This window comes from Alligator mississippiensis, chromosome 1, assembly GCF_030867095.1.
Source record: "Alligator mississippiensis isolate rAllMis1 chromosome 1, rAllMis1, whole genome shotgun sequence".
Taxonomy (NCBI): Eukaryota; Metazoa; Chordata; order Crocodylia; family Alligatoridae; genus Alligator; species Alligator mississippiensis.
This window is the reverse complement of record NC_081824.1, coordinates 187015381-187028432: the sequence shown is the minus strand read 5'-3', so window position 1 is coordinate 187028432 and position 13052 is coordinate 187015381. Positions and strand designations below refer to the sequence as shown.

At 35.5% G+C, this 13052-nt stretch overlaps 1 protein-coding gene across 1 annotated transcript in view; it reads right to left on the bottom strand.

Moving 5' to 3' along the window:
• Nucleotides 1-13052, bottom strand: part of USH2A (usherin) — a 642051-nt gene that overhangs the window by 288797 nt on the left and 340202 nt on the right. Inside the window, exons 35-36 of the mRNA XM_059717779.1 lie at nucleotides 6159-6310; nucleotides 1347-1509 (exon numbers count right to left, since the gene is read on the bottom strand). Of these exons, the coding sequence (XP_059573762.1) occupies nucleotides 1347-1509; nucleotides 6159-6310 (315 nt within the window). The remainder of the gene's footprint in view (nucleotides 1-1346; nucleotides 1510-6158; nucleotides 6311-13052) is intronic.

The window sequence follows — 13052 nt, the reverse complement described above, 5'->3', positions numbered from 1 at the left end:
CCTTCAGCACATACACTCTTCCAAACAGAACACAAACAACTGCTTGTATATACTTTCTCTTAGAAAACAAAAAAATCAGGACATATTTTCCCTTTACTACAGATATTGAAAGCAACAAATTGTTTTCATTCCAATTATTTAAAGAGACAACTAACAAAGCCCCCAGTGACTCAGCATCATGCCTCCTATTTCACTTATGACACTGATTAAATTGTATTTGCCTACACCACATAGCAAAATTAAATAAATAACTATCATCTGATCAGTGCTTTTCTGGGATAATATCATCAGCAAACACTTTTCTAGATGACTTAAAATAATCATGCAGTTTAAAATCCTCTAAGATCTAATGGTAACATTTGATATTAAGTGATATATATGCTTCATATTATTTTATACCTTAAAGCATGCTTGATCATTTAATTAACATTGAACCTGTACCTAGATTTTCATCAATGTTCATGCTTGTTTGTTATCCATGTACCTTATAACATTCTTTAAAAATGGTTAGAGCAGTTGATGCATTTTGCAATCAAGTGAAAAGTGCATACAAAGTACAAAGTCTCTAAAGCTGGTGTGATTCTTTGTGCTGTAGTCCTTTTCATATATTCAAAGTGATTGTAAAACACTATCATCCTGATTTAGTAGCATTTGCTCAGAAATATGTGATTAGAGAAAGTGCAGTGGAAATACGATAACTGCCCTTAAATGCAATAGGTTGTAAGAGATGAAGCTCATCTTTTACTTATTTTCTGTTTCATGGATGAAGCTGTTTTGTCAAGCAAAATAATGTTACCGTTTATAATAGTATATTTTGGACATAATAAATTCCTGATTTCAGTATATACACTCTAGAAGATGACCTCCAGAAAGGTAGTTGCCTTCTTAATTCTAAGCAATATCGCTTTGCCATTATTTGTGTGAACTCTGCTGTATGCAAATCTAATCATGATCCCCTAGTTCAAGTAACTTTTATATAAAATAATCTTCCGCAACTTTGTTAATAGAATTATTCATTTGAGTAGGGGCTGCAAGAGAAAACCCTTTTTTGTATTTATAGATTAAAAGAGCTTTGGGCAGTGATCTTCTCTTTCAGTACTGATACATGTATTTATACTAGTATAAAATAGTAAAACTGCAGTACAATAAAACAACAAAATTAATATTGCTAAAATCAACCACTTATTTACCTCTCTCTCTCCAACTGTCTCTCTGAAATGAATATAGTAGAAAAATTAAAACTGCTAGAAATCCTTTGTAAAAAGGGGGAAAAAAACCACAGAATTATGACATTTTATGTTTATACTGTTATAATGGTAGGGCTAGATGTATTACAAAGAAAATACCTTGATCAGCATAGAAGAGTCCAGCAACAAGTACTGTGTAGATCAGATGCCCGTTAGGTTTATTTGGGGATAACCAATTTACTAGAATTCCTCTGGATCCATTAATGGTGGCAAACATTTCAACTGTACCTTCTGGTGCAGCTTCTGCTGTACGAGCCTCTACCTGCAAATTTAACCATGAGATAGAGATGTGCTTCTGTAGCCTGTACACACATGAGGAAACATGTTATACAACAGCTTAAGATATGTTTATTTGATTTAAAACATATATTATTAATGAACATTTCACACTGGTGTATTTTCTTTAAAAGTATTTTCCTCTCTCCTTACCCTCACCCCAACATTTGCTTACAAACTGTCTACTAATTCAAATATTTTATGAGAATATTTGTTCATAGGATTGGATCTAAAGCTAGAAAATGGAGAAGAATGAAGTACTCCAAGACTCAAACCCTGAAAATGTAGTAGCATCTGAATCTATTGCCTGATTCTTGCTCAGCAGTCCAGAGAAAGAATAGTAGAAGGAAAGTGGATGTGGAAGGGAAATGGAAGAAATTTAAGATCCCTTAAACTTACTAAGGTTAAAAGACAAGTTTAATATAAAAATGAGCAATGGTCCCCTTTGTATATTACTATAGTCACTTGACAAAAGAAGAATATCCTTGGTCAAGTTTGGCTTATACCCTGAGGTGCAGTTCCTGGAAGATCTAAGACATAGTGAAAAGTAAGCCTTTGAGGGGAAACTGAAAGATGACAAAACTGCTAGCAAGGGCAATAAGGACAAGCATCTTAATCTTAGGGCTTTATTTTCTAAACAAATGAAAAATTCATAATTATAGTGGAATTTGGTTTTTATTAAGCATAACTTATAGCCATGATTCAAAGTTATGGATCAAAATTTAAGGTCCAAAATGTATTACTTATGATGGTAAGCTTATATCTCACCCATAATTTATATGGTGTTTTCTAAGGTAGGAAAAAAGTGAAATCTTTTCCATGTCTCTCAGCTTTATATAAAGAGTATTACAGTTTGTGGGAGTTCCACTTAGGGCTAGTTTTAATCTATTATACCTTCTACAGCATCAAAATGTCAAGGGGTATTCTCTGTCTTTTCAAGATGGAGATTGTATATTTTATGCCTGATTTGGGAAGTTAATTATTCTGAGGATTTATTTTACAGATGTAATTGTCTTTCATGCACAATGTATACTAGACATCCATAATTCAGCACAGCACTCTAAGTACAAGATTAACTTTAAAGCAGCTGAATATTCCAACTGAAGTCAAAAGGATTACTTATACATGTAAAGGCCACATCTACACGAGATGCTGATTGCACGGTAGCTTGTTACTACTATATGGTAGAGTCACGTGGCACAAAGCATGACATGATGCTACTGCACAGTAGGAACAAGCTACTGCACAGTCCCATCACTTTAAAGCTGTTTGACAATGCTACTGTGCAGTAGCTCCAGTCACTGCACAGTCATTTAGTACTTGTGTATGCAAGTACTAAATGACTGGACTGTAAGAACTGCGCAGTGAGTCTCTTGTGTAGATGTGGCCAAAAATAAGCAAAGGCTTCAGTGCCTTCTGGATAATGGCCAGAATGATTTGCATCCTGCAATCAAAAATCAAACTTTATGACAGTGTTACACTATTTTATACTTCCTACTCTGTCAGACCTTCCCTCTGAGGTACTGAGTGCCTAATATAAGTTGCTGTTTACCCTCAATACCTCCAAATATTAGAAAGAAACTAAATGTCTTGGTTCTCAGATTAATGACCAAGGGAATGATACCTTCAATACTACATAAGTACTAACTATTTATTACCTTATTTCTGTCTTATAATATGTAGCCATGACTGTGAGAAGCAAGCATTTCTAGGAGATCATTTTCATTAAATAAGATACTGTAATTATTTTAATATAAAAAAGCACTGAGCAATTCCTAGTATTCTACTTATATGGAGTAATCATCACAAAATACTAAAACTCTTGAATCTTACACTGATCATATTTTATTTATAACTCTGACTGATTTTTAAGGGAAAAATTGTGTTGAAATAAGTCTTGTTCATCACTTATTACAGTTTTCACCTTTTAGGATATTATGTATGAAATACTACTGCTACTACTACTATTAAAATATTGGTTAGAAACTGTATGTAATATAACTGTATTTGGGCAATGTATATTCAATAGTAATTTTGTTTCAAGTCTAAGCATTCTACAAGTATATATTGTGCAAAAGAGGACATTTTGAGTTTCCTATGCTGTACATTCCCCTATATTTAACTCTTCTCATATTTCTAGATGTGTTGCAATAATTTAAAAAGTAACAAAAACACTTGACAACCATATGAATTAAAAATCCTAAGATAATCATAGTTAAAATAACAATAATTATACCATATTAGTCTGTTTTGTCCAAGTAAATTAGGATAACATAAATACTGTACTACAAACTTAAAATATGAAAGGTTTTTGAAAAGTGAAACAAATAGAGTTAATTATTAATAATTTTTTCTCGTAGCTATCATAAATTCTTCCAAAATATTTCAATGTATTTCTCTCTATTTCTCTTATTTTTTTCAAAATCAAATGCAGATTTTTTTTCCATAATAGTTGGAACAATTCATACACTGAAGTATTTAGATATAACTATCTATTTCAGTTTCCATAATGAATCAAGCAGAGATACATTAATGTAATTTCCTCAAGGATAGCTTTAATGTGTAAAGAAGAGGCAGCAGGTTAAAATTAGTTCAGATTCCAAAGAGATACCTCTTTGCTAGCAGGACAATAAAACTGATGATTTTGGAATACATATTTTCTAGGTTTACTTGAAATAAATTGTAATCATTACAAAAAACAGTCTAACAATGAAAAAAAAAAATCAGCAACCACTGAAAGAAAAAAAATCCTTGCTGATAAATGGAACTGGCAACTCTCAAATAACTGATTAAAATCTTCACAGCCACCTTCAAAAATGTAAGCTGGAAAAATCCGGCGCTTAAGGTAGTGGCAAAGAATCTCTTCAATCGATTAGGGCACATTAAATAAGAGATCAGCAACAAAAATAGCTGGAAGGATAATATCAGTTTACTTCTGGGAGATGTTCCCCGTACTATTTAGAGTACTCAAAGAGACAAAGTTTTTTTTAAGAGTTAGATTTATGCTGTAATTGATATAAAAATCTTTCAGAAAATCAAATGAAGATGCAGTGCTCTAAGTTCCTGGCATCATTTAGGTGAGTTGCTCTAAATAAAGGCATACTTCAATTTCTGCGATTAGAGATGGATCACTGGCTTGGGAAAATAGTTTGCGTACTGATCGTGGGATGCAGATAAGTATCAGCTAGAGCGACCCCTACTTTGAACTGCACTGAAAGTCAAGCTAGGCTAGGAATTAAGTGAAGTAGAAAGCATGTTAAGAAAAGAAAAGGAACAAAGAAACAATTCTGTTTTCTCTCCACTTTATTTTAATATGCATTTTATGGATCAGGTCCCTAAAAATAACTGGTTTATCTGAGCTGCCAATGGGATTCTAAAATGCCCCATGTTAAAAAAGTGCTACTTGTACAATGGAACAGATGTAACATGATTTTGTATACAAGCTCTCATCCCTGCACTTTGAATACTTAAAAAAAAGTTTAAATTTCTGGTATATGAGAAGGTTCTTTAACATGGAGAAGAAAATCTGGCAAAAAGCCATTCATGCTTTTAAGAGTAAATATCCATCAAAGCAGTCTAAGCTATAAAATGTTTAATGGTTATAAAGTCTACAGCCCTGTTCTACAGATAGATGATGTTACCAGCATTTGAAAGCAACTAATCTTGGGAAGACATGGGAAATGTGATCAAAAATAGGGAAGGAAAAAATTAAACCTTGAAGCTCTTCTTTGAGTTACTATTTATATAGCATAGTCTATTGCCATTAGAAAGTATGATGTTAAAATAAACACAGAATGATAGAGAAAAAAAGTGCCAAAATCACCACCTTATTACAATAAAAAACATTTCTGGTATAAAAAACTGTATGGGCAGTGCTATAATTTACTAAAGAATTAAACCTTGTAAAATATAAAAAGATGCTTTCAGCAACACTTTAAAAGTCATCTACAGCTATTATTACTTAAGTTATTTATGAGCTGCAATGTTACACATGCATATTTGGTTTGTCAGCCCAACAGCTTGTCTAAAGATCTATAATAACAAAAGTGTTTTATGCCACAGAAGACTTGTTTTCAGAATTCAATGCTAATATTAACACAATCTTAAATCCTGGGTATAGTGTTTTTCATGCCAGACTAATATAATATTATTTTCCATTTTCGGACAGATTTGTGTTTCACAGATATTTTCCAATTAGCATGACAATTTTTTGAGAAGTGTTGTCATATTTTGTCTTCTCTACTCCTTATATTATCCTCCGCGCTTTTGGTCAGGCAGCTAGAATTTTGCTCATTACTGGAACAGTAACTCTCCCTTTATATATGTCCTTATAAATCAGGTTAAACCACATCTGCACCTTTTAAACATATTAATTCTACTTAACTTCAATAACATGTGTTTCAGCCTCAGATTTAACTCCCAATCTCTTCCTTTTCTGTATCTATACTCTATTTTGGAACTGTGCCTAGTGATGACCTATCAAATCCTTAGCAGCTCTTAAATAGCATTTTTTATAAAATGTCACATTTTGCCAGATGGGCTAGGACTGACCAGAGTGAATCATCACCATTTAGTCTGCTATTCACTGCCATCTGACATTTATTACATTCCCAGAATGCAAATTGAGGTACTCACCAATGGACCCAAAGCACAACCTTTTGCAGTACATGCCCGGACTCTGAAGGAGTGCAGACTCCAAGGAGCAAGTCCATAAGCATAATAACTTAGCTGTGATGAATTCTGCATCAAAATGCCATTCATATACAATCCATAACTATTAATAATACCTATAAAAACAATATTATATTTAACAGCATTCAATTCATATCTGCATTACAACAAGAGCAGAAACAAATAGCTTGAAGCTACAAAAATATGAAGGTGCTAATGAACTGTTTGTTTTTTTTAAATAACTACTAGAATTTCAAAATCTGTACCAGAAATGCCTGTATGTCTCTGAGATAAAACATATCCTCCATCTTAGAAGGCTGAAAGTCTGGCAAGTGGTCTGCATTCATCTTGTAAAAAAATCACTGTGCTTCAAAGAATATACCCTAATAGACATGTTTCTGAACTAAAACAGTCATGGTAATCTTAGAACTGAGAAAGTTGAGGCAATTCTGTTTCACAACCTACTCTGCATGCAAATGCACACACAGATTAAAACAAGGACATGAAGATATATAGTGACCGTTTTAAACCCTACCACCTTCAGACTTAGAGAAAATAGTGATCTACACAGTAAATACAATACTGAAGGAGGATTAAGTCACCATCCGAGGCCACAAGAACAATCTTTTCAACTATCACATTGACCTTAGCCTTTAGCCAATGGAATATGCAGAGAGAAATACCTACATTTAAATATATATGTATCATACTTAAAGATAAAACCTTTCAAACATTTCTAATAGTCAAAATTTGCAGTCTATATTTTTGTAGAGCTCTATTACATTTGGGATGCATGATAAGCAGACAGCAAATGTATTCTGTCACACTAAATGCTTTAACAAAATTCCTTTTTGTTGCCAGTTTGCAAGTAGATTTTCCATTCACTAACCTCAAATAAACTATTTATCCTCAAATAAATTAATCTGTTCTTTTCTAGACTGTAGTTTTTACATGACTGGTTAAACAGAGCCTACCTTGTACAGTATGGTACCTATGTCGGTCAATTTAATTTTCAGTATGTGATATACAATTGTTTCAGAGTCTCCTGCATGAGTAATATTAACAGGAATGCTATTGGGGTGAAATGGCTGCTGTCTTATTAAAATCAAAGGAATAAAATATGTGCAACAATCTAGAGTGAAACAATATTTTTAGGGGAGGGATAATGATGGTGGCTGAGTTTTACAGAAGTGTGCTACTCTCATATGCAAAATAACCCAAGTCTCCACTTTTCCAAAGGGAATACTACTAGGTCTAGATGAACCCTGGGTGAAGGTTCACCTGGGTGGGTAAGCTGGAAAATGTGTTTTCATGAACTGAATGAAAATGGTCCCTTGCAGGTTTGCTTAGAGCTTGAAGGTCAACTAACTTGAAACTCGCTCCCAGCTACCATTCCTTCCTTCTCACACCTGGATACATTCCTCTCCTTTTATTAGCTCTTTAAAGTAGAATTCCAAGACTTGCTGAGTATGTGGAGATGTATGTCTGAGAAACACAAACCAGCTCAAAAAAGAATTCCAACTTCCCTACTGGGAAGAAAATCCAAGCACATGTCCAAAACCTCTGGTAATAATGATGTGAGGTTTGCACACAGAGCAAACCTATCAATCTAGTTTGTATATGTTACAAAGCTGTAGACTGAATCTCTTGTACAACAGGGATTCTGATCCTTGAAGTCTGAACACTTTCCTTTAGAAAAAGGGTCATTGCTCCAGATGTGGCAAATATGATGGTGGTGATTAGAACAGAAATCTCAGTGTTTTATATGTCATACAACATATTGTTTTGTTTCATATGATCATTTTATATTTCTATGTGAAATTGCAGTTGAGTTATAAATCTCTATGCCTAGTATTCCTGGCAAAAAATAAAAAATAGGGTTTCTGCCCATGCAGCTTATATATTATGGAATTCTCCACATTGTTCCTGAACTAAAACTGTGCTATGCTATTATTTAACAACTTTACATGCTATACTGGCACCTTTTCAAAGAACTGCTGCAGTTTTTATTGGGAAGCTGTGTGGTAATATATCATTTCAAGTCAAATCCTCCCATCTTGGCACTTGGGTTGTACAAGTGCCTCTTCAGCAGATGACTCGGCACTAAAACTGTGCAAAACTCAGCACCTGTGCTAGTCAGAGTTCTGTTTCAAGTTTTTCCAGTGTCAGGTTGCATAGGTTAATACTCCCCGAGTTATTGGTTCAAGGAAAACTCAGCTCCCATCACTTACATTTACTTGATTTCCATCTCACTGAGCCACATTTAAGCCATTATAGGCAGTTTTAATTTAAACTACCCTTTACTGAATGCCGGATCCTGAAATACTTGGTATATTCTTTGCAGGGAAATCTCCTATGGAATCAGAATCTCTCTCTCACCCTAGGATGAGTTTTGGGATGTTAATACCAATTCGCAAAGACAGTCAATGGCTGACAAGTGAATAACTAACATAAATTTAATTCAGTATACAGTGGACACCATTAAAAACAGGTAATTTACCACTGATTGCAACTATATTCCCTTTGGGTGTCTGCAATAATTCCTACTGAACCCACAAAGTAAAAGATCAATATATTTCACATCAATTTTTTTTTAAATAGCACCTTTTCATTTTGTTTATTATAATTAAGCTATCAAAGGACCATAGAAAATAGGTTTCAAAGGTAGGATTTAGTCTAACCTGATGCAGGGTATTTAGTCGAACCTGATGCTCAAGGCAGGACTGTCCCTATGAGCCTATCCCTTAAATCTAACCTGTACTTAAAATCTTCCAGTGACACAGACTCTATAAACCACATGGGAAATCAGTTACCCACCAACAGATAGATAGATAGATAGATAGATAGATAGATAGATAGATAGATAGATAGATAGATAGATAGATAGATAATCACAGAATGGTTCACTTTGCAACTATTGAGCAATTTTAGACATGAACCAAATTGTGGGATAATAGTGTTAGAAGCATGAAATGTCTATGAACCTGACTTTCCAAAGCGCTCAGCAGCTGCCACTCCCCTTGATTTCAGTCAGTCCTGCAGGTTTTTGTTACTTCTGAATAATCAGCCCCATAGAAACTTCAAATGATTCTTACAAAGCTATAGTTAAATTTATTTTGAAGTTTTTTTTTTAATGTTGCAAACATGTTTGCATATGCCGATGGTGGCAGAGCTCCACTCATATATAGGCTACGCTTGAGGGTTCAATTAAAGAGTGAAAACAGCCTTCATATTGTTGAATAATCGCAACGCATTTATTCTTTCTTCAAAACTGAATTGTTTGATCTTACACTGAAAAGATTCTGTTTGAAACAGAAATGATTTTGCCTCTTAACCAAATGGGAAAATAATTCATAAATAAAAGTGAATAGAAATGGAGTTTCTGCTAAACTTTGAAGCAATGTATTTCACAGGTACATACACTGAAGTGATTCAGAGATGTGTATATTAAATTTGATTCCCTAAACTATCTCCATGAAAAGTTAGAACCTGCACTCAAAACAGGGGCAGGCATCATATAGACCACCCCCATCTCCACACATGCATGCATGTGTGCGTGCACACGCACACAAACACACAGCATTTGAGAACTACATTCCAACTAATCATGCTGCATCTTGACCTGCTTCCTAAGGTACAATGTTCCCAGGATTCCATATCAGGCTCACCTATCAAGAGAATGTTAAAGCACTTCAGTATGTGACCTAAAAAAATAGATAAATAAATTTAAACATGTTCAATTTACTTCAAAAGAATGATGTTTTAATTTAAACTGGTCAGGGCAGCCTTAAATATGAACATTGGCATTTGGGGCATGTTACACAGAAAAAAAAAGGAAACACTTTAAGTACTTATTTCAATAGCATGAAACACTCTAAAATAATGGACTAATCATTATTAATTCCTTTGGTATTTATTGTAATAGCATTAATCATGATGAACTCATTTCGTATTAATGTAGGTGTCATAAGTACCTCTATAGGATCCCTGCTGTAACTCAGCATTAATTAACTGGACCATTATTTTAAAGTGTTCCTGCAATAACAGCATTGTGGAGCATATACACTACATGTAGCAGCTTGCCAATATGCATTGTGAACTTTTGATACTTCTCTGAGTACTGTCAGAAAACAACTGTCTCTTTATTAAGCCAATTTATTATCTCCCAATTTTAACGTTCACAGTTAAATAAGTACTTCTGTCTGGCATGAGAGACCTAACTCTCTGCAAAGGAAAAAAGTGAATTTGAGAATGGAAAAAGATATGGTCTAGTGGTCTGAATATGAGATATGGGATCAGAAACTTGAGCTCTTATTTTAAATCAGACCATAATTCCCCTTGTGGAAAAATAACTTAACCTCTCTGTTTCCCCAGCCATCTTTGTGAAATTGTAGTAGTAACTGCTTACCTCTCTCACAGTGGTGTTGAAAGAATCAGTTAGTGAACATCTGTAACACACACTCAGTAAAGGTTAAAGAATAGTCAATGAGTTTACCTACTCCTCAAGAGTTCTCTGCAAAGATGACTGGCCCAGAAATAGTTAACAATGATAATAGGGTTTGGGGGTTTTGTGCATTTTATCATTTGAGACCTGATGAAGAATGCTTTGTCCAACTCTATCCCAGATACTCAGTGGGTGCGTCTACACAAGACATTTACTGCAGTTGACTAATTAGCTGCACAATATACATCTTGGTGTCTACATGTGCACCCCTAATTTACTCCACAGAAGGATAGTACTTGTAAATAAAAGTACTACTCTGCAGCAGAGTAAAAAACTGCTCCAGCCGAGCTCCATGTGCTGCACCTGAATAAACTGTGGAGTTTATTGCTCTGGAGTTAATTGTTCCTGAGTGCATGCATGTTCAAATGATGCACCCAGGATCAATGGACACTAGGGCAATAAGCTCCACAGTTTATTCAAGTGCCGTGATTACATGTGTAGATGCACCCACTTGGTCCAAAAAGATATCACCCTAAAAAATCTTTGCCTCTCACATAATTTCTGGACAATCACAACATCACTCTTACATTATCAACACACACACCATCACATATTGTGACAGCCTGCTGACTAAGTTCAGAAACTGTACAAGGCCACTGAGGATACTATCGCATGACTCGGTGATCACGCAGACACTGACTGACTGACTACCAATATATTTTTTGTCATCATCAAGGCCCCTGACAGATGTCGTTTTCATCAAGCAACAAGTAACTGTCATGCTATATGACCTGCTTCACGTTCACAGGGCAAGCTATCCACTGCGGGGGGAGGGGATGGGGAAGTGCTCTAAAAACTTTGCTCTGCCAGCACTTGCCAGGAAGGGGTGCTGGAAAGCTGCTGGCAGGGGCTGTCAGCCCTCAGATCTCCCCTTGGGTGAAGGAGCTACCCCCCTGAATCTTCTACAAAATGAGAGAGACCTGTTGAGGGGCTGGGGGCAGGGGTGAGGGAGCACTCACAATAGCTTATGAGATGCTTTTGTGTATGTGCTTTTCCTCTCTGCCAGTCTTGTCCCCACCATCAGCTCTCCAAATAAATTCACTCCCCATCTCTCAAATTATTATTGTGTAAGTAAAGAACCTCATGTTGAGTATCTGTTTACTCTGCTTCTCACAGGAACAGGCACTAATATCTCCTTAAAAAAGCAGCTTAGAAGGCTGGTTGGGGACAGAGAGGAGAGTGGTGAATCATGATATCTCCTGCTGAGGCACCCTGGGGCAGCAGGGTATGGCATGAGTCACAGCGAATCCACTTGCAGAAAAGGAGGAACAAAGAGAAAGCAGTCTACCTTTGGATGCTGGAGAACCTGACCAAATGCTAATTAGTGTGCTCCTGCAGCCTCCGCTTCCTGTGTATTGTGTCCCCATGCTTCAAAATGACAGCAACGGCACTGTAAAGATCATTGAATGAGCTTTAGTGAAATCACCCTCACTGCTATTTTGAAGCACAGGATGCTGAATACACGTGACAGTTCAGGCACTTTAATCAGAGCAGCTCTCAGAATCACTCTAATTAAAGCAACCCCCCACCCCTACCCTGGAGCATGTGTATAGATGCCCTATCATCCTTTCTGTGACATGCCACATATTCAAATTAAAGTTTGATAGAAACCAGCTACAATAATGTTTAACATTTTTCAAGCAGCATCTATTTGACTGGTTGGCCACTTTTATGGAGAACCACAAAAAAAAAAGAGTGCATGTAAATTGTGGTGCAGTATACTGATTCAGTGCAATCTCTAATTTTAAAGAGGAAAAGAGCTACTGTGTATAATTGCTAGGAACCAGCGTCAGTTGAGTATAAACTAGGGTTCAAGTCCTGCAAACTCTTGATAATACTTGTGTGTATGATGATAAAAAAATCATACTCTGAAATATTCTCTCCCAAACTGGTTTTGTGTCTGACACCCCTCTGAAGGAACTGTAGGCCAAGAGGCAGGATCGTATACTATAACAGGATCAAAATAGTATAGCATATCACCAAGAGCTGTTGGGTTAGATGCAGGAATTCTTAAATTAAGTTTCTGATTTATGTTATGCTATATGTCTCTATGATTTGAATGTAAAATTGCCCATCTTTTCTGTGGCCTAAGAGGTACTGTACATCTCATAGATAGTCAATGGTTTGGGGAAGATAACTGTCAGTGGAACACATCTCGTGTTTTTATAATAAAACCCCAATTAAGCAATTTCTGTTACACAAATAAATTCAGCTATATTTTCTCAGAAGTGCTTTGTCAAATCTCAGTCCAGAGTTGAGTGACACTGGGCCAAATTCACCAGAATTCAGTGAAAATTTGACTGAAACCAAGTCTCAGTTTCTGGTTTGGACTAAAAACCTCTTTAACACTTCAA